Source organism: Dendroctonus ponderosae, unplaced genomic scaffold (assembly GCF_020466585.1).
Source record: "Dendroctonus ponderosae isolate FM_Combo_2020 unplaced genomic scaffold, Dpon_F_20191213v2 Dpon_F_20191213_1, whole genome shotgun sequence".
Classification (NCBI taxonomy): Eukaryota; Metazoa; Arthropoda; class Insecta; order Coleoptera; family Curculionidae; genus Dendroctonus; species Dendroctonus ponderosae.
Window position 1 is genome coordinate 13,881,504 of NW_026017110.1, and position 23,607 is coordinate 13,905,110.

Genomic DNA, 23,607 nt, shown 5'->3' on the forward strand with positions numbered 1-23,607 from the left:
ATATGATTTATAAATGTTTATTCTGGATGAATCGAATTGTTATTTTCCATTGCTGTTGACTGTTTATATAATTTTCAATTTGATTTTAGTTCGATATTTGTTTCCACGCAAAATATATGTTTAGAATAGTTTTATTGGATATTTCACTCACTCAAACCTCCAATGTGGTATTATATTAAATTATTTATTGATCTTTTAAAAAAATATTTTAAACTAATTTAAATTTGATGAATTAAAAATTTTTATTATTGCAAAATGATTTCGTAAGTTTTCAAAATGACTACATATCAGTGTGAAAAAATCAACGTAATCTTATCAATTTATGGATATCTGAGTTTCAGGTGATAAACAATGTTATAAAATTATTAATTGAACTAAAAATAATTATTCTAAAGTAAACCATTTGGCTACCGGTACCCGAATTATAAACTAGGAGGTACCGATTTTAAAGTGAGGTGATCGTCTCCTCTGATTGGCTGTTTGATTAACTTGGTGGTTCTGGGCCAAGAAAGATGGAAGATGAAACATCACCAGCAACAAAAAAGTTACTCGTAATTCTCCATATATAATATAGCCGTAAATGAGAGTACGCGACATAACTCTCGAGGTATAGTTACCGGAATACCGCCATATATTCACTTTTCATATGGTATGATTTATCGGAGAACATTGTTATATGACTGCTGTGGTAGCAGATTTTTTTATTAGATTAATATTTAACACTGAAATAAAATAATATCCTGGAAATGTCTTTACATTTGGCTAACACTTTTTAAACAGTATGTAATTATTGTTAGTTAAATACTAAATGTTAATGAGCAAATTTAATTGTCAACACTATGCGTTGCTTATTCTTTTAATTATCTTTCGCATTGGTGTTAAGTTTCGGACAAGTGCAATTTTAGTACTCAAATATTACATTCACTTAATGGCACGAATTATAAGAGCCAATAGACTGGAATATTCAGTCAAGTTTCAAGTCAGTATAAGTCACAAAAGCTTTAGACCGCAATAATAATAATAACAATCTTTATTTCAACACTTATGATCGCATATACCGTATATACAACATTCAATTTAGAACTATAAGATTCACTTAAGACAATTCGCAATCCAACAATTACTCTACAATTACAATCAACTAAATCACAGTTCATTACTATAGTATTGCCTTTGATTTCCGGTGCAAACAGTTTCTCATATTTTAGTAATTTAAATCTAACTGGTAGTGCATTGAACACTTTTATGCACATGTAGTCTGGACAAGTTTCAGTTAATGCTAGCCCATGTTGTAGGTAGTTTACATTTAATGTCCTCATGTTATTTTTTGCTGCAAGATTTAATAAGGGTTTGTTTGGAAGAATTCCCATTTTTTTTAAAGCTGATCTGCATGTCTCGCGGTATCCCATCTTATTTATTATTCTGATAACTCGCTGTTGTGTGACAAAAATGTTCTTCATCTGACCACTTTTACCCCAGAAAATTCCGTATTTTAACACAGACTCAAAATTTGCGAAATATAATTGCCTACATGCACTATGGTTATGCAATATGGTAATACATAAAAGAAATCAGTTCGTGGTTTAAGAAGAAGGAATTGCAGTTAGAATATTTAAAAATAAGTTAATTGATTTACATTTTTCATCTGTTCCTAGTTCTGAACATTCTGTGATTGCTTGGTACATTCATTCCCTTCACAAAACAAAGGTGTCCTTTAAGAGGGTATGTGTTGTATTACCATTGTCTGAATATTGGTTATTTCAACCAGAGAAGTGCAAAAAGAGATATTTTGTACGTTGGAATCATACCTTAATAAATAATCTTGAACTGCTCATGTCAAATGATTACCCAGTCACATAAAAAAGTACATTCAAACACATAGTATATACTTGTACAAATATATATTTGAGTTAACTATAACAAGGAATTTTGGCAAGCGCAATTATCAGTGCTGCATTTCCAATATAGTAATATGTACTAAGTATACGTAATTGTACCACTTCACTAACATTTGAAGCAAAACCGACTGAGCTAATTCAGAAGTCATGTTTGTTCTAAAACTATTTCCACAAGGGAAATTAAGTGATTTGTTCCTCCAGATGCTTGATGTTTTGGATTACAATTGCCTATATGTAATAATTATAACGTACCCATTATTGTGTGAAGCTGATTAATTTTACATTAAGCTATGCACCAATTTGCTTCTTGAGTTGTTTCAATTTAATAACTGCTCTTTGTCTCAGTGAGAAACATGTCTTAGGACTGGATTTTCAAGTGTGAACAATAAGCTACAATTTTTTAGGAAATTGCAAATTTAAAAGCGTTGGAAAGCGTGCGGTAAAATCAMTGGGAAATCAAAATGACAGAATAATTGGCATTTTCATGAAAGTTGCCTTGTCTGCGAAGCCTCCAGAGAAAACCACGACTCAAAAAATAAGGGRAACTCGGCAATATCTCATTTTMAAGATATTTGAACTTTTATTATAGCCCCAAAGGTGGAAGCCTCTGTGATGGTCACAATCGAAAGGGCGTATTGTTAAATTTGGAACGTAAATCTACTTGATTTTTTATAGGCACCTAGGTATAATATGAAAATCTGCATATGGTCTACGCGGGATGTGGCCGCCTTAATTTAAAATAAATTAATCAAATTTAAAATGATGCAAGAAATATGAGTTAAATTCTTATCCTCGTCCACAAAACCCCTGTGTCGCGTTCAAGGAAATTACCAAATATCTGATTTTATTGTTGTTTTGATTGCATTTTGAGTTTAAATATAAAATAATAAAAAGTGCTGGTCAATGCTGTCAATAAAAACTTAACAAAGGTGAAAAATATTAAAGGTACATAAATCTTATTAAATATACTGACACTAAAAAATAATTAGATGGTATCAATTTACTTTTGGTATATTTATTTTATTGAATTACCCACGACATCCATGACAATAGAGAATGGCTTGATAAATATTAAAATATCGAATTATCCGCATCTATTTCGTTTTTAAGCTAGTAAAACATTGCAATTAATTAAATTTGGCTCATTTGTTGAATAAAATATTTGAGGTTTTCTATATTCATTTATACAGAGTGATTCAAAAACAGTCTGACAAACTTTAGAAGGTGATTGCTGTGTGATATAATAATATCACACTGTATATCAGGGTTAGGGTTGTTGTGAATAGCGGCATTAATTGACTAATGATGTCAGCGTGGACCCACTAAGGCAGGTTGTGCTGTCGCACCTGCTAAAGGTCAGATATTAAATAGGGAGAACTAATTCAGACATCGATAGAAGAAGTTGTTTCTATTACCTCATCCCACGACTGGTCACGTAATAGGTATCACAGCGGCATTATTCATTATTTTAGGATGAAAATTTCTTGGGAGGCGCAAAAATGGGATTATTGCAAACATTCAGCTTTTATTAAAAAACATAAAAATTTATTAATAATTACCTAAGCAAAATTTTTCAGATTTCAATATCCATAGAATCACTTTATGTCATACATTTTTTTGCTCCACCAATGGCCGGTATAACAATCAATATTTTTAAAGAAAAAAGGTGCGCCATTGACAAACAAAAAAGTAATTTCACTCTTTCAACGCACGTTTTAGAAACCGGAAAGCAGTTATTTTAATACAAATTTTGAAACTGTAATTGATTTTAATGTGTAGGTATTAAAACTGAAAATAGTAATATTATTAATTAATTATAATAATACATTAAAAAATTAAGTTTAACCTTTGATAGAACCCTTAACGCCCATCATTTAATAGAACATTTTATTTTATAATAATGTTAGCAATCACCTGTTGAATTTCTCAGTGCACTGTTAAACCACCCTGTACAGGACAGAAGACAATTGTTGCCATAGTATAAAAATTTGAAATTAACTTATTCTCTAATTTCACTTTAACCTCCGGTTAGGAAATGCAGTCAGCTATATCAAAGAAACGGTGGAAATTATTTACAATTCGGAGCACTCTAAAAGTGCATCCTAAAGCATATGCTTAGGTCATTATATTTTCGTAATGAGGCGAGTAGTTCATATTGATGGCTTTCTTTTATTATGAATCATTTTCGTAGTCGATTTATTCTTAATTCATTCATAGGTAGCTATTGAGCACACTCACATTAGTATTCTATTGGAGGTCTGTAAAGAAATCGATTTACACATGGTACTAATGCTGCCTGCTTGCATTATTAAATTTGGTCTTGACACAGTTTTAAATGGGGCATCATTTATTAGTCTGATCATGTTCCGCTTCAGGCCGCAATGGGTAATCAGATCAAATGGCACAATTTCCAGTTTTATTACATTTAGGCTGTAAACTTATTTAAAAAATATCTGTGCTATTAGAAACACTCAAGCAGGGAGTACCGTTTCTTTGACTTGACTTGACGATTTTTGCAGTCTCCTCAAATTAAGTCCTCCTTAATTTATCATGCCTAAAACTGAAAGACGTACACTCACTATTATCAAAATCTTCGCACAAGAAAACATCTGAAATAGTGTTCGTCACCAGGGTAATTGAAATTTGACGTTATACATTTTAAGGGAATTGTGAGCCTTAATTTGACAGTACGAGGAAATTGTTCAAAGCAAATTCGGAGTTTATTTGCTGGAACTATCCGCTTTTGAATATGTAATTAGCGCTTACCTTTTAAGCAATATTTTCAGATAGATTAATAATAATTCTACTAGTATTGCTAAATATTTCAAATAAAATATTGCAAAGATTGCTTAAATTTGTGCAAATTTTCTGTTAGCAAAAAGTATTTTTCTGTTATTTTTTGTATGAGAGACACAACAAAAGCAGTGCATGCGGTCAGATGTTTATTGGTAAACCTGTAAATGTTCGTATTTGGCGTGTCTCCATTTATACTTTCCAAAACTCAAGATATATGCGATTATCGAAAATGCAACAAGTCACATCGAATTGTGGAACCAGTAAACGTAAACTCCTTTATTTCAAGAATATTGATATTGATTCTACTGAAAAGGAAAAGTTACTAAAGTAACTGAAAGGCGCTGTAATTGAATTAATGAGTGCCACAGTTATATCTGAACTTGAAAGCTAGTAATAGTTGTTAAGGGACAACGTTCTTTAGCTTTAACAGCCAATAAAACTCACTTATTGACAAGTACATAATTTATCTCACTAATTACTTTTAGAGAGGCATTTTTACATAAATTATCTAAAAGTTCTAGACAGCAAAACAAATCCTGGTGTTTATGTCGCCTTATTTAATTGTACGTACTTTCCTGACTGTGTTTCAATTCCAAATTAAAATCAAATCCTGGGTTCTTCAGTCATTTATTGTCTATTTATCAATTAAAAAAACGTTTCGGTGTTTTCCACCATCATCAGTTTCAATGTGTAGCGTTGTTGCTACTTTACGCCTTGGCATGTATAGAAAATACATACATACACGTTTTTTTAATTGATAAATAGACAATAAATGACTGAAGAACCCAGGATTTGATTTTAATTTGGCCTTATTTAATGTAAAGCTCCTTATTTTTTATAAATATTATAGCAAGCTTATTAGTAAAAGACTCACTGTTGAGAGTATTTTCTGGATATGTTTTGTTGAAAGGTCATTATCGAATAAAATAATAATTGTAATTATGTAATAAGCGGTGACGTATTTTTATTTTGTGTGGGAAGAAGTATGTAGCTATATATAGAAAGAAAGGCGAACATAATCTACATTGCAAACATAAATAACGAATCTAGTCAGCTGAGCTATATAGACTTCGCTGATATTAGGGTTAAGGGATTACTTTGATAAGATTAGTCATTTCACTACCAATTATTTTAGTAGTGATACCGACCATTACCGGAATGAAAACAGTAAGTTTTACTGCAATATTTTGTATTTTCCTAGTCAATTTATACAATGAATAACCCAAAAAATATTTTACATGTAATTTGGACACTAACATTATTAAATAAGTTTTTTTCCAGCTTAATCAGTTGTGAACAAACTTTAAAGTAGGCGGACTTGGCTTTCGAATACGCTTAAAAACATTTGATTTATTTGGGCATATGATTCATCTGCCATTGAGTTAACCACATTTACCGGTTAAGATAAATTAGCAAATACTTCTACTGGTTAGTGTTTTTCTTATATATAGTGCCACCTACGTAATCCAAACACTTCAAACCGTTCAACACTTTGGCGGGCAACTAAAGTAGACTCAATTTTAGCGAACCCACTAAAACGAATTTGATAAAATATCAAAATTGATATAACTATTTCATTGGCGGTAAAGTTATGATTAAAATCTTAGAAAAATTACGAATTTCACACTTACATAAAATTCAAGATTCAGAATCAAAGTATCCATAACAGAATATATATTTTTTTAAATATACAATATTTCGCATCAGTTGTTTGTTTTTTGGACTTAACTTTAAATCGTATCTTCGTGCAAGTCCAATATTATATATAGTATGCTTTTTACATTTTTTGTCTGGTTATTCTGACTTTTAAAATTATTTGGAACGGAATATAGAAAACAACCAACTTTTCAATTAGTTGAAAGTTTGTTAGTTTCATTTAGAACTTATAAGTGACATTCAGCATTTTTTTAAGAATTCATTTTATTTAATAATTGTGACCTTAGGCATTTCTAAGCGCTAGGCAAAACCCAGCCGAACATAGAGTTTCAAACTAGTAACCGAAAAAATTCTCGAATTTAGTATAAAGGCAGTCTTTAAGAACAATTTTTCGTGCAACTTTAATTAAGTCTTAGTAGTAACTTACTTCCAAATTAGGAGCATCCGCTTTCGTACACGAAGTTCGGGAAAACCAAAGTATTTGAAAATTAATTAAAGGGAAACTATATAAATAAAAAATATACGGATTTCTTGAAAATGCGTTTTTCCTTATCCTTCATTTTGAACCTCCCGTTATTGAAGCGTGTTGTGAAGTGTCCCATAATCTATATCAACGGACGTATCTCTGCGAAGGTAAACCCTAAACTTGTTGACAAAATTTTATTATTGTTTTACTAAGAAATTCTAATAAAACTTATATTTCAAAAGTTTAATGGAACGACTTCATTCGTTGTTCGGTTTTAATTATCTATAATACTATTCTGAAAACATAGATAGATTAAGAAAATTGCTTCTAATAAATCAAGCTTTTTAATTTTAATAAATTTTAATGTCTCATTAATATAGATATTAGATACATTGCTGACTATCAAAGAGCCGTGTATTTTATACTGCTACAGATAAAACCGTTGCAAATATTTTTTTATATCTTTCTATTTATCCTGTCAAATATCCATGATGTTATTTATATCTATTTAGTTTCGTATTTTAGTTCTAATAAAGTTAATAAACATTTCCGCATTTCAGTTTTAAACTATAACGTACTAAAGTACGTTATAGTTTAAAATAAATATTACTAAAAAAAATATAGTACGTGAAATGCTTCGTACTGTTTGATCCTCATCTTCTCATCTAGACCTCATTCCTGAGTCCAGATAACAAATGATTTTGCTGACCATATCCGAACTTGTAATCAGTCAGTATCGCTTCATAAGAGTGTTATAGATAGTAACGCTTTTTATATTAATCCCCTGTCTCTTATGTCTGTCTCTTAAGAACACTCAACTTCAGCAATTTTTTTTCATCAGGGTTATACAATATTATAGATAATATATAATAATAAGCTGTTATTTACGGTTGCTCTATATCAGAGTAATTTTGAGCATTTAGAACATAGTCACAAACAGTAGTAACCTCTATGGAAGAAATGTTTTACTTACTGTAATTATTTTGTTTTTGGTTAAATATTTGTAATGGAGGTTCTTGAAATGCGTCAAAAATTCAAATTGCTTTTCTAATATGGCTGTAGATGACGCGCATATATTACTTAGTTGGCAAAAGAAAATTTTGTTTACAAATAATAACAGAGTGATAAAATCTTGCAAATGTTTTAAGCAAGATTGAGGAGGATGCTAAAACGTTATAAACTATTTTGAGTTAAACGTTGTTCATTAAACTTGAATTACGCTATCCATGCAACTTATGCAATTTTAGTATAGTTATTTGGGTGTAACATCCAATTGCGCTATGTATCTAGATTCAAACTCAGTTTCAATGTAACAGTCTGTTATTGCTTCGGAATTGAAATAAATTAAAACCCTTGCATTATACGCGAGTTCTTATGAGTGATAATAACAACGATTTCCACGATATCGAGTTACTTTGTCGAGAAAATTAGACTATACTTAAATGTTTTTGAACACCACAGTAAGAATGTTCGCAAGACTAACTGTTGCAGTCGGTAGTACCAAAATTCATAACGTTGCAGAACGATTGTCAAAACTGTAAATGTCTTCAAATTTCCTCACAATGGACTGTAAGAACATCTTCTCCACTGTCAAAGCCCACATCATTCCTTGTGTATGAGTAGCTTCCTACTTTGGGGTAAGAATGTGAAAATTAATCAAAGTGCCCCTATACATAATTCTTGTCTCATTCCTTCTATTTACAAGCTTTATACTTCCTGGCAACAATGAAAATATTTATTAAATTTTCATCTCACAGCACTAATAAATTTATGAGCGTTACAACTTTATATTTTCGTATGAAATTTTCTGGTCATAATTATTTTTTTGTCCGTTCACTGAGGAAAGATGAACAATATGTTTACAACTATATAACTAAAATTATATTTTTTGTACAACATATTTCAATTATAAATTGGTGTTTGTAATTTGAATGAAATTTAAAATCTGACGATGGCGCTGCTGTCTCGCCGAAACGTAACGAAATAAACGATATACAAAAAAAAATATTTCACACAGTGACTGGAGCCCAGGAAAAAAAATAATTATATAATTAATGTAAGGTTTAGCGGTTAATAGATTGCGGAATAAAACATTATTTTTTCTGGGAGTACATTTCGGCTATGGTTAAGCCATCGCTAGGATTATTGAAGAGAGACAGAACTATTTCAGACTTAAGAAAAGTAAATTATAGTAGTTGATGAATAAGAGAAGAGAGGAAGGAAATAAATAAAGGAAAAAATAGACAAACCAATAAAATCAACAACTTTTGCAAAAATATTAGAGTTAAAAAATTACAATTTTCTTCCTTCTTCGTCTAATATCTCTCTGGTCCCAAAATAACATGCACAAATTACAAAAGTTAAATAAAACCGGAGAGACAAAGAACAAACGCAATATTGTTTAATATTTTAAAAACATTTTTTTATTATTTTTATAAATTTAATCTTGAGTATCTTAGGGACGCAAACAGCAAATAACCTGAGTAAAATATTTTCGATGGATTGAATGACTTTGATTATTAGCTTTCCAAATTCGTCACAATATGTGATACATCTACACAATTTTTAAAGAATATTTTAAAAAACACCACGACAGGAGCTAGGCATACTCTCTATTTAAGTGTAAGACGCTTAAATTGAAGCTTGATATGGTAATAAAATAAAGGCACTTGTTGAATTGACTACTAATTCAAAAAGTTAATAATAAAGTTCAAAAAATAAATGTGATAAATTAAAAAAAAAGGATTATTTTTCTACTTGGAAAAATGGAGGCTTGCGGAACTTGGTTACCTTAAGTTTATCAGATATTTGTATCCATAGATTTCACCCCTATTTTTGGTGCGTAGTTTTACAGGGGAAATTTATCAGAATAATAAATTTAGATTTTTGTTAAAAAAACTATTTCATTTTTAATTGCTCAATTCTAAGCGTGTAGTAGAGAGTAATGCACTTTAACTTAATAATTATCTTTCCTAAGTGACTCTAAACATATTTGGTGATTTCATGACACATCTTCCATGGGATTATAAGATTTTCCAGTCATTCCAAGAGATTTTTTCAAATTAAATGCTGGAAAATCTATTTTCTTGCCAAGATTTTTGTAAAAATCATTATCAAGATTATTTCATGAGTGTCATAACGGGCAAACTCCTAGTCATTTCGTTGGAACCTATAAATTTAATTTTCGAACGATTTTGAAAAAATCCATTCAAAAATATCCAGTATTAGGTACCTATGTACTAACTGATAAAACAACAAAAAAACGCCTGATGGCATTAAAAGATAATACAATTTTTGTTAATTCCTAACCAACACAGTATAGAATAATTTGGTTTGAGACGCTTCCTGCATTTTAGTTTTGCAGTTTACTTCAACGTGTACCTTAAAGCAGCAAAGTTTTTTTGTTGGATTTAAGACAAGCTATCAGCTGCCATTATTTGGAAATTTTAAGTTAACCGAGAAATAAATTTTCCTTTATTGTCAAATTAAAGTTAAGCTTCAAGTTATTATTTCGTGTTTTGCATGTTTTTGCGTTGAAATTTTGTTTAATTGCTTCATGTAGTCCGAATTAATAACCGGCATCTTATAACTTTCGCTCTAAACTACTAGTGGTAGTAGTAGTATTGTTCATTTTGTTATGTCTACATTGGTCCACAACATTTCCAACCAATTTAGATTGTATGAAGCAAGCATCGGCTGACTTTACCAAACTAACTCAAACACTCTATGTAATTTAATTATTGGTTGAAGAAGTTAAGGTCCGTGTTGGAATTCTAAAGTGCACATACATAGTGCCCCCATTTTACTCCCATATGACAAATTACTAATAATATAATATTATCCTAAAATGTTAATAATATTCGAGCAAAATATACGTATCAGAAAATAGGTAAAACCAAATATAAAGTTCAAATAGATATGGAAATAGCATATGGATTATAAATATTCGCTATATTGAAAAAGCACACACATAGAGCAAACAATCGCGGTTGGTAGCTACACCTGAGACTCAGAGATAAGATTCAATTTGCGATCAATCTAAATAACTTTCGGCGTCGCAACCACTTTCAGGAAACTCATGTGCACTAGGAAAGTTCTGATATTGAATGTGTTTTCAGGAAATCCACTTTAAATGGCCTTTGGTACCGAGCTACTATAAAATCTACTCAGTGCATAGGTTATCGAAAACAGCTGAATAGGATAACAATAAATTAAGTTTTGCCTCAGGTTGATCCGTTTGATTTAGGTGTCAGCTTTCCTGCTTACAAAGCTATCAGTTTACAGCGCAGCTAATATATTAAAGAAATCTATTAGCTGCAAAAGGAATAAATTTAAGATAAAAGTGGATTGGAAATGATCGAAAATACGAGTGTTAGAAACTGCTGAAAAGTAGCTGTTCTTTGTAAATTTAACCAGCTTCTGGAAAACTCTGTCAATCGTATTAAAGTTAAGAGCAAAGTATATAGTTGAGTTCGTTTAAAACATAATTTAATTATTTCTAATCTAGTAAGTTGGAAGGAACTGAAACCTTATACTCATATGACTAAGCACTAAGAATGTCATCTTCGTATGACACTATTTCACGTTAGATATTAATTCTGAATATTTGAGTAGTTTCTGAATCTTCAAAATTAGTGCTTCCAATTCAACAGTCAAATATTACAACATGCAACACGATTTTACAGGTCACCACTCTACAGTTGTTTTTACCACCGCCGTTTTTTGCCCGAGGACCAAATCAAACAATTCTATTTTGAAACATGCTCCAAATTAAGCCCGAAAGAAAACTTTTCAAAATCAAGGCTCAAACGAACACGATAAAAATTGAAATAAAACGATAAAGCAACAAACGCGTGACTCAATCCTCAATTATTATTAGAGTGTTAATGTAAGAGTATAATTTTGTTATAACAAACATTGAAAGTCAAAAACAGTTTCTTTTGAAGAGGATTCACACCTCTTTGATTATCGTTAAGACTATCCAGATTGTAAGAAGCATACGTCGCTACAAATATAATAATATAAATAATTATTTATGTCCATTTTTTATTTATATTGCTGTTCTAAAGTTAGCAAATAATTTTGCAATCGGCAGAACTGAGAACCAGAACCGATCTGGGGGTGAGACCCTAAAAATTTGATAGTTCAAAATTAAGGGCCACCCTAGTGTACAGGCTACGGACTAGCTGACTTTAAATCTATAAAACTTAATTTTATGAATATCCCAAAGGCACAGAATGAAAATTGAAATTAAAACGTACCTGGTTTATAATTGCATATATAATTAACTATACAACTTTTGTGGAACAGTAATAATTTAGCTTTATTGTCCTACTTAAAAGGCCTGTGTAAATACCGATTTAAGACTTTAAAAATATCCATTAAAATTAAAGGAATTAATTATCGAGGGAGCAAAAGTTTCCCGGGGTGATAAAGTACGATTTTATTAAAAGCAAAACTATGAAATTAAATGTGGCCTCACGTAAGCTGCAGTAAGCAGCAACTCACATTTCAAATGCATGTAGACTTCAAGTTCGGTGAGATTTGAAAATAACTGCGATTTGCTATTTCCGCGAAGTTAGTACAGTAATTATTATTTATAACCGTTAGGATATTTTGGAAAGGTCATTTCCCATATTAGTAGAAACTCAGGCTGTTTGATTGAATCGTGTTTAAATAATCTGACGCTATTTAAGAAGCATGTATAATAATTCCGTTCATTTTTTAGTTTATTAAAGTTTCGGTTTGCACTTGCAATTTCACACGAACCTTTTCAAGTAGAGTATGCAGTGCACTTTGTATTTCAGACATAATTATCAGTCTTTGACAAAACTTTCTAAACCGGATAATCGAACTGAACCTTTCTAGAGTTGAAAATATAGGTCAGTTTGAAGTAGTAAAGTTCATTTAAGTAGCATTTCATCCCATCGAGCTGGGGTCTACGGCTAAACCTGACCTGGCATCTTAATAGCTCTGATATATTATAAACTTAACCGTTAGCAACTTCGAAGCTTGGGATACTGTATAATCTTAGGGGCTTTACACATAATATAAGGTTCAAGGTATTAGCACCTGACCTTCTGATACGTCAACATTTTCAGGATTTAATCCATCTTTACCTAATTTCACATCCCACTTTATTGCTTGTAGGTATTTGAGTACATTATTTCCTTTTGAAAGTATAGCGAACATCTAAGTATTAAAATTATTTCATTTATTTGATTCCTTTATATTTATTTATGTGTTTGGTAGGCATGTTAGAAAAATTGGAAAGTCCAGTAATTACACAACTAATACAGAACTTATAGTCTATAGAGCTATAGCTTTATACTCTAGAAAGTGCATATCATAACGATGCACGATATATCACTTAAGCTACCGTGCCTGTGGATAAAATAGTTTAATGGGATTGTTTGATTTATACAAAAAAATAAGTTAAAAATATTAATCTTAGGACAAGAGAAGAAAAATACTGCTTTGCAAATTAGCGTTGACTTTAATTTATTTCTGCAATGTATGCAAGTCTTAAGAACACCGAAGTATCATATTCGATGATATATTCACATAAAACTTTAAATTCAAGTTACTGTCTTGAAAGTATTTGTAATATGCGCTATCTTTCTTTTCAGACAGGTAGCGCGTTAATCACGACCATCGGAGGACATGAAAGTAGCCGAGAAAATGTCTCCTATGAATACCAACTAGTAAGTAGAGCATGCAAATTCAGCCAAAAAAAACTCTAGCTAAACTTGTAACCACGTTGTAGAAGTAAAAAGTTCACTTTAATTTGCTTCCGTTTCTTTAAGTGCTTGTGGACCTTCGTTACGTTTGTTTATTAAAAAACTCGGTTTCTGATTAAATTAAAGTTGATGAAAGCCTTTTAAGTAATTATCAACAGTTAAAGTTGACATTTGGCAGGATTCAAATAGTTTTTGAACTACAGCAACATTGCAGTGAACCTTTAAGAATTAGAAATGTTGTACGCTGAATTAAGAGTGACTCGGAAGCCGATGATATTATGATGATGCAAAAAGTAGCCACCGAATTATTTCCAGACAAATAATTTTATTGACTCTTCGAATGTATTTGATTATTGATTCTTCGCATTCATTCATGTTCATTCAAATTTAGACTATTCTGCTGCTCTAAATCAGACAGTTTCATCCAAAGATGCGAGCAAATAATTTCTTGAAATTTGTGATAGACGTTTAATCTATAACTAAATTAATATATAAATAAATGGCGTTTGGGTGTTATACTTATAATATGGTCAATAAAATATCTTTCATTTTCTATTATTTCTTACATTTTAATTAGATCACTCTTTGCTTAGTTTGTTACCAAAATATATACATTTTAACAGGCGTTTACTTTTTCATTGCCTAACTGTAAAGCTTCTCATTCGTTCATTCTCTTGGTCCTCGATGGTTTATGCAAAGATATTGATTTTGTTTTAAATTGGCTTCTTTCTGTTAGAATATTTTATATTTTTCAATCTGTTCTTTATATCCCTATATTCTAGGTCAGTTTTTATCTTGTGCCACAATTGTCGTGACTGTGTGAAAAATGAAGCCTATTTAGATATCTGTGGTCAATGTCTAGTCCTATACTTTAGTGTATTCTTTTCCACAATTTGATAGCTTCATTTGTAAAAGGCAGCATCCCTGTTATAAGCCCTACGTTTTTTTTCTTATTAATTATTAATACTGTATCTTTATGCAGACTTGAGGTATTATCAATAAGTGGCATTCACGTTAATATTCGTTTTTGTATATTGTTGGTGTTTCGGGACGGTGAAGTGCCCAATCAGGTGGAGCAACTTTAGTGGCCTGTATTAAATTTATTTGTCTCCACAGGCGCACTGCAGGCTTTATGATCGGTAGAACTAACACACAAAGTTCCTAGTAAAAAAGATATATTCGAAGGACCAGTTTGGTTCGTGCAAACACACTTATTTTATTGTACAAAACACGAATGAGATTTGTAAGCAACTATTTTTGAGAGAACAAAAAGGGAGTTAAAATTGTTCGGTGGTTCGTTTTCTTCAGTTTTCTTCTCCTTTTTGTAGAAGGGTACATTTTTAACACCCGACTGCCGCAATGTTGTCAACGTGCCGTTGGCATGCAATGTTAAAGGGATTTAGATTGTTTGAGGTTTCTCGAACAGTTAGTTTAGTTTTGTTAGTTGTATTTTGTTGGCTTATTTATAATATTAGTTTTTTACAGCGCTCTCCACAGATTGGCAATTCTGCATTGGGTATCGCATCACAAGATTTTATTAATCTTGCGGATCATGAGCAGATGAGTTTTCTGTGACTTCCATTCTCCATCCACTATTTGGAATATTTTCTATAAATTGTGAATTTTTTGCCTGCAAATCCATTTTGTTCCTCTGGTTCATTTTACCCGAATCTTTCACATATAAGTTCTTTAATTATCCACCCTCTTCCGTTATTTCTCATTTGTGTACAGCTTTTAGTTTTCCTTTCTTCTCTTTGAGAATATTAAAACGTTTTCCGTATCGTCTCTTAATAATCTTAATTCCAAATCAAATTCATTCCAGGGTTTCAGTCATTTATTGCCTCTATTTATGAATCGAAAAACGTTTCGGTGTATTTTTCCACCATCATCAGTTTTTATGTGTAGCGTTGTTGCTGCTTTAAGCCTTGGCATGCATTTTTGCAAAGAAAATGTTCATTATCAAAAGCTGTTTATATTTTATTTTTATTATGCTGGAGATTGTTTATTCATTTTAATATAATATGGTCGAGTTTAAAAGCTGCTTGGTCACTTCCAAGTTCTCAACGCCGATATTTCCAAGTCAGTTTAATCGGAAATAAATACTTGAATAAGCTACTAATTTCGCTTAAAAGAACGGTATGAGCGGATTTAAGGATTATAGATTTACATAGATAAAAATTTAAAAATGGATACTATACTCGTACATTTTCAAGCATATTAAATGGTAATTTCATGAAGAGTTGTCTCGAAGGTTCAGTTTCTTCGTATCTAAGAATTCAAAACCACTCACTAAAACTTTGGCTAGCCTGACATGCAAGTCAACTTCTATTCAGGTAAGTGCGGCTTTCAAAAGTTTCTTAATTTAACATCTCCGTCTATTAGTTTTGTCTCGCTAAGTTTGGAAAAACTTTTACGGCGAACCAAAGAATAATTTCGCAAAATCTTTAATCCATAGTAAGAGATTTGCTCAATGCTAAATCTGTACATCTATCAGAAAAGAACTTAAACTGAAATTGTGAATTTTAGGTAACATTTTAACTGCATTTCTGCATTTAGTAAAACAAAAAGTAAATTTTGACTAACTAACTGAAATATTGTAAACAAAAGGTCGCTTTCCCCATTTAAAATAAAGCTAATTAATTTTGAAGCTGCCGAACTTTAACAACTGTTACATATTTTGATTTTGTTCGACTTTTGTTTGCCTATCAAATTGTTTTTAGTTCCGAAATAAAGCGACTTTTAATATTCTTTTTAGAATCATTTTACCCGAGTGAGAACATTTTAGGAGTGTAACAATCAAAACTTTCTCTCGTATAGTACTACTTCTAAAATAAAGTCGCATGTAGAGGATAAACGTAAGCAAATAATGTATTTACATTTTTACACTGCTGGAGCCACTTGTACTTTAATGTACACTTTTCTTACCAGAGAGATTAGAGTGTATTCGCAGTTTCTCATTACATTTCGTAATAATTGTTGAATATTTTAACAGATCGTCTTTGAAAAGGAATCATTTAACATGTCATGCATCTTGAGACGTTACACGTAGAAGCAAATTCGTATATGAGAACGTTGCATTTGCTTCAGTTTTGAATTCTTAAAAAAAGCTGAAAGTTTTATGTAGTGATTACAACAAATGCCAATGAAAAATGCCAAGTTTCAAGCGGAGACCTACTTTTATACATCTACCATTTTTATGGAACGAGACGAAAAATGAAGTCAAAAATATGTGTGTTACTTTTAAGTAGTCCTAGAATTTTCAACGAATTTATTCAGGACAGCGAATAAACTTTGAAAGTCTGGATAATCAAAGATTTCATTTGCTAATACATGAACATGATATAAAATACAAAATGAAGCTCATTCCCTATCCTATTAAACTTTACTATTACATAATTACAAACTGAACTTTATAATAAAGTAAAATTAAAATTTTATTTTAAAAGATAAAAGATTTCTAGCAAGGATTTAATGTATCTGATAAGACGAACTCTAGACGGACATAATTTATGAGGCGTACCGCAATTTTTTTATTTTTCTCTAAATAGTGGTAAAAACAAGCTGACGTTAATTCTAAACAATTGCTAAAATAATAATATATCAAATATACCATGTAATTTTTAAAGACGCACCATCACGTTTACACCTTTATGTTCCCACGGTAGCTTTTTAAGAACGTCTTCCAAGGGTAACCTAAAACGCGTTGGGGATATAGGATCACCCTGGCGAACTCCGCTGTTAATTGGAGTTTTACGGTTCTCTGGTCTTCCGGAATTTTTACACGGAAAGTAGCGCTTCTGTAGATTCTCTTAAGAAGGGCAGAATATCTTGAGTCAATTCCTGCTCTATCCGTCGCACGCAGGACCGCCCATGTTTCAACGGAGTCAAATGCCCTACGAAAGTCTATAAACGCGAATTGAATTGGAACATTATACCCCGTTGTCTTCTCTATTAACATTTGAATGGTCTACAAGTGATCCATAGTGCTGTATCCCTTTCGACATCCCATGTGCTCCACTGGTTGATAGGCATATAATCTACTTGTTAGTCGGTTTGTAACGATCTTTGTTAATGGTTTATAAAGGTGGGAGAGAAGGGTGATGCGTCGATAATTTTCAAACTCCGTGATGTCGCCCTTTTGAAAAAGCAGAACAACCTCCGCGTTGTGCCATATTTCAGGGATGTTGCCTTCAGATAATAATTTATTAAACAACACCTGTGGAATTTGTTCCATGAAATTACCGCCCATTTTTAGCAATTCACAGGATAGTCTGTCTTCACCAGGTGATTTACGGTTCTTCATTTCTCCTAGTGCTACTTTCATTTCATGTGTATAACTGAGAATAAAATATTTCTACTAATCTAGAGATTTCGGCTCTTCCAGTCAACATACAGTCATCCTCATCCTTCATTTTGAAAATTTTGCTTTTCCGGGCCAAAGTCTGGATCTAAAACTTTCATGTTAGAGTTATCTTCAATTACGGTTTCAATTGCTCTGGTATTATAGGATCTTTCATCTCTCCTTACTGCCCTCTGTTTCCTCCCGTTGAGCTGCTGGTATTCTGCTCCATCTCTGAATGTTGTTTTCCTATCTTTTATAAGTTTTAGTGTGCTTGGTGGTTTAGTGTTAGCTTGCTGTCTCTTGGTAGTTTAACTCTGAAACAAATGTTCCTGTTTATTGTGTGAATTTGAAATGAATGCTCCAGTATTTGCTTGTTTTCTCGGGAGACGATTCAAGTTCATTCCCTCTATGTTGGCAATGGGGTTAATTTATTCTCCAATTCTTTCCAAGCAGCCTCTTTATGGACGCTTATTTCGTTTGCAGTTGCGAAAATTTGCTCACTGACAAGTTTAGCTCTTTCAATTCGCTGGGTTAGCGAAATTGTTGCTCTAGTCAACCGGTGGTAGCTTCATAGCAGTTGTTTGGGGACGATGATGTGCCCAATCAGGTGGAGCAATCTTAGTGGACTGTAGTTTTTCTAACTTGTCTCCACAGGCGCACTGGAGGCTTAATTGTCGGTTAGAGGAAAACACTTTCTTTTTCTTTAATATTATTTAATTCGAAGGACCAGTTTGGTTGTTGGTGCCAAACACACTTAATTTATTTGTACAAACTCGAGTATGGGTTGCAACTAATTATGTTGGAGAATTCAACGGGGGGGCGTAAAGAATTGTGCGGAGCTAAATCGACCGGCACCCGCGGTGGTTCGGTTTTTTGTCACTTTTCAGAAGGGTGTGAATATTCATGCCGGACAGCTGCAATGTTGCCGATGTGCCGCCGGCATGCAATATTTAAGGGATTATTCCATGTTTGAAGTTTCTCGAACAGCAGTATCAAACTGATTTAAAACTATTGCGTCAGTACAGATATTCCTCTTATTGCAGAGAATGTAACCAACCTCGTTGTTTATCGCACTATGTCCATCTCCTTTGCTGGGGTTTCTTTAAAAAATGTGTTTAAACAGTATAGGTATGTTTTCAGCTACAATGTAATTAAGGAACATGCCACCGTGTTTATTGCGTCTTCCCAAACCAAACCTTCCAACATTATCTGGATCCCGCTATAAGTCGCCGATAATCATTCTGAGATGTGGTAGATTTTCTTTATTCAGTGGGCTTTTTATAAACATGTTTCTATTTGTTCATCTTCTAACGAGGTTGCCGGTGCATTGACGGGCGACTGTCTAAGTATTGATTATTGTATCGGTAGTTCAATTGTTGCTAACATGTTCATGTATCAATGCCACATGCAGGGTTACAAAAAGGTCTATTTTCTCAACCAAAAAACGGCAAGAAAATGAACAATAGGATACGTTAAAGTATGGTGTTATTATAGCAATTTCAAAAATCTAAAAAGAAATGGAATAACACAATAATAATATTTAATATATAATATAGGAGTAATAAATCAGTCATATGTTTATTTGTATCTACTAAAATCTGCTGATTTAATGGGCATACGTTTTGTATGGCTTTTAGTACGCCTTCGCGTCGAAGTCTTCATAATAAAGTGGCTTTTTTGCTCCCCTAGTGAATCGTAATTTAAGAAATTCGCCGCCGACGATGGCTTCAGGTTCTTATGAAGGCCTTAAATTGATTAAATCCTAACATTTCGTATTTTTCTAGTTTCTTTCCGGCGTTTTGTTTGCTTAGCTTCGTTTTCGTATACTCTACTTTACGATCCACATTACTCATAAACTGTATGTCCAAATGGATATTCATGATTCTATCTGTAGGATGTTTTAAATATTTTACATAATTCTAAATATAGGCATCCAAAAGAAATTTGTAATCGCTGAATTTAAATAAGTGGTTAGTTTTAAACGACTTCTTTCAATGGCGTTTCAAATATTTGCTACGGTTAACGTTCGACATGTTAAACTCGACATTAACCGTTGGTTAATGTATTATCCCGTTGTTTAATGCCCGAATATTACGGTAGTTATATGGTATCCGCGTAAGAAATATTTCTAGTAGAAAGTGGTAGCTCTTTCACACTTTATCTAATAATACGTTCAACATGAACAAGCCGAAATGGCTGAACTCCGCTTGATCAGATAATGTTAATTATCAGAATTTTGTTCGACATGAACATTACATTTGTTCTCTCTTTTATGTCAACTCGAGATAAACTAGATTCAATTTACTATCGTATCATATTCGAAATATACCAAGAGAAAATTAATTTATATGTAGAACTTCACCAAGTGCTGTTACTCCAGCTTTTTGCATGCAAAATTAAAAATAATAAACTTTTAAATAAATACAGTTACTTTTTTGTGTGGATAAGATATAATGGGTCAAAACCTATTAGGATTAGTATCACATGGGAAATTTCGTTTTATTTGGTGATTGTTTTGTGTCAATAGAACGTAAACGTCCCCAAAATTAAACGAACTCCTCCCGGCTCAAGAAAATTTCTCGCTTCCTCTGGAATTCTTATACATTTGTTAATATTTCCAAAAATTTTTAACACTTAAGCAGCCCACATGTAGATTGCTTGCATTGCTAATGATATAATAGCAATGTAATATAAACGAATAATCACGAAATACCCCTACCGTGAAGATTTTGCAACTCCGTAATTTCATCCACTTTATTGATTGCCATCTCTTGTGGATCAATGGTCTACTTCGAGACTATTTTCCAGGTGGCGTCCTGAATATATAGATTTTCAGTTCGCGCGTTTTCTCTTTAAATTGATTTAAATCCTAAACGTTGTTATTGATTACGTTTTTCACTTGCTGGAAGTATTAGATGGCATTTCACCACCTCATTTAACAAAATAATTACAATTAGATTCCAAATTATTCTATATATAGTTTGTCTATGTACATATAGAATTTGTAGTAAATACAGTTGGTGCATATTAGCTCGTTTCAATATAAATCTTTATAAAAAAATTTTGGAAAATTTTTGTGGAACTTTAATTGTGGAATTTTTATAATAAATAGCCTCTCATTAAATCGTTTCACACAACTGTAAAATGATAATAAAATGGTTTCATTGTTATATTAAATCTGTGACTTACATGTATACATATGTTCGATATAATTGTTTCTACAACCATACTTTCACAATCTCTCTTGTTATCAATATTCGGTACTTTGAGTATTAAGTTACATATTTTGCTTTGTCTGCTCACCGATCGAATCTGGTTATCAAAGTCCGTTAATATAATATAAAATGAAGATATTACATTACATTACATAATAATTACATCAAATAAATACATTACATAATAACCTAGAACTCGTGTTTCAACCGGTAAATTTTATTGTTTTGCTTTTCCACTACTTACGGATTTATTTGTTTATCTTCTAAACTAATTAATAGATAATTTTCGTATGTTTAAATCATTGATAACAGTGCGATTGTTTCGTATAAAAATATGAATTTACTAAAAATCGCTACCACGGATCCAAGATGGAAATATTGCCGCTTAAGTTCTTTCAGCGTCCCAGTTATACAGAAATATCAGATTGATTTAAATGACAATTATATAAAATTAGTGCACCGAAAAGGCATATTTCTGTTGTTTGTTTGCTTGCTTTATTCATTTTTCAGTTTCAATGAAGAAAAAGTCGTGAGTAATTTGCATAGAAAAAGTAGCTGTAATTATTTTATGTGTGCACTAATCTATAATGCAGTATCTCACATAAGATTTCAAAAATTAGATTATACATTTTTATTAATGGTGTTTGCTTTTGCGTCCAACAGTTGATATACAAGAGATCTATTAAATAGTAAACTGATGTGTACTAACAAATAAATTAATTCGTATTGACTTTGCAAAAGGTCAGCGTATTAACAGTACTGAATACATATATAAAGCTTTTTTTGTTGGGTGTGGTTTTAACGGTTCTGAATAAAATGCCGTAGATGTTTTTCAAAACATCACAAGTCGCAGAAAAAAGTTTTATTTACCTTTAGAATAAAGCGGCATATGAATGAGGGCTTTCCCAAAATTTGCGAAGGGAATCGTTATACCCTACTAATTGAAATGCAATTATGAGTAAAAAGTTTTATTCAAAATGTTCATTTGTTTGAAAAAATAAAAGTTTTCTGAAGTGCCCCACTGTTCCCTGACAATGTAACCATTGTATTTTAAAAAAGGATGTTGTTATGATCTCACGATTTATGGTGGGTTTATACACGAGAATAAGGAATAACGCTTAAGGCAGTATCTTAAAAGTTCGTTGCGCATGTGTCCATAGAGGTGTTTATAAACCGAATAGTGCCTAACGCTTAAGGAATAAGGCTTAAGATAGTTGCTAACTTTTATCTTGTGCGTTAGGCCTTATTCTATTGAAGCATGCGCAGTTGTAAGATAAGTGATATTGCAATATCCCACGTGACCGCCAAACATCGTATTTAGATTTTGTTCTGAGGTTAGAAAACGAAATTATTAAACCAAAAAGAGTTCAAAACTTCGTTTTTAATGTACAATATTTATATGAATTAAGCTTTTATTATTGGTATGCTATCGCTATAATGTAAACATAAACAGACACAACCCTATTGTTTCTTAAGCCTATGCTGCAATTTGATTCGTTGTACATAGAATAATATTGTTCCTTATTCTGCTTTATAAACACCCCAAGTGGCGTTATACCTAAAGCGTTATTATTATGCCTAAAGCCTTATCCTTATTCTCGTGTATAAAACTAGCTTTAAAGTTATTTGTAATTTCTGAAACATCAATGTGCGGCGGTTTATTAAATTCGACCGAATATTTCATTTCATTATTCATTATAACTGCGGCACGCACAGAGGACCAAGGAGATCATATTAAATTATAGGGCGGATTGACTTAAGTTATATAAAATTATAGGGAACAGGCAAATTAGTACTAGAATGGTTGAAATCTAAGTAAATATTGAACTTTTTGATAAGATGTTCAGTAAAGAAATCCCAAACACGTTACATTTAAAAATTTTAAAAAAATCGGAGACAAAATCATGGAGGTAGTAGATATTTAAACAAATTGTGAGATGCAAAACGAAAGAACTGAAAATGCTTACTTTTTTCCTTGCAACAGTTGATGTTCTCTTTTAAATAATCAAATATTTTCAAAATTTTTTGTTTGATTTACTTTTTTAAAGGCAATTAGCAATTTTTAAATCTAAAAATATTCAAAGAGCTAAATAATGTAGAAAACAACACTTTTTTACACTAATTTCACATAATATTGGATGAATTGCTCCGTTGCAGAATCGTAAATATTCGTTTTATTCACATTCTCCAGCCGTTTCGTCCATCAAATGTTTATCAAGAATAAATGCCCTGGGGAACAAACTAAAAAATATTAATATTGATGTAGAGAAGGATATGTCAGTTGGCCTTGCGGAACCTTTCAGTTGGCCTTGTTAGTGTAAAACACGAGAGGAACTAAAACCGAGAAAAGTCCATGAAAATAGTATCTGACTTTTAGACAAATTAACGGAGTTTTAAACGCGCTTTAATTTAGCATTATTTATATTTGAAAATGGAGTTTTCATAATCAGCATCCAAAAGCGGTCAGTTTTTATGTCTCACCCGATTAAGCAAC

General features: G+C 31.8%; 1 protein-coding gene across 8 annotated transcripts in view; it reads left to right on the plus strand.

Annotated features, from left to right (window-relative positions):
• The window catches only part of LOC109533899 (disks large 1 tumor suppressor protein), a 476,297-nt gene that overhangs the window by 313,896 nt on the left and 138,794 nt on the right, over positions 1-23,607 (plus strand). For 5 of the 8 annotated variants that reach the window (XM_048670186.1, XM_048670185.1, XM_048670184.1 and 2 more), the window contains one exon: positions 13,445-13,520. In XM_048670186.1, coding sequence (XP_048526143.1) covers positions 13,445-13,520 — 76 coding nt within the window. Of the gene's footprint in view, positions 1-5,837; positions 5,862-13,444; positions 13,521-23,607 lie in introns of those variants that run through there. The other 3 variants (XM_048670191.1, XM_048670183.1, XM_048670192.1) reach the window with 3 other exon arrangements.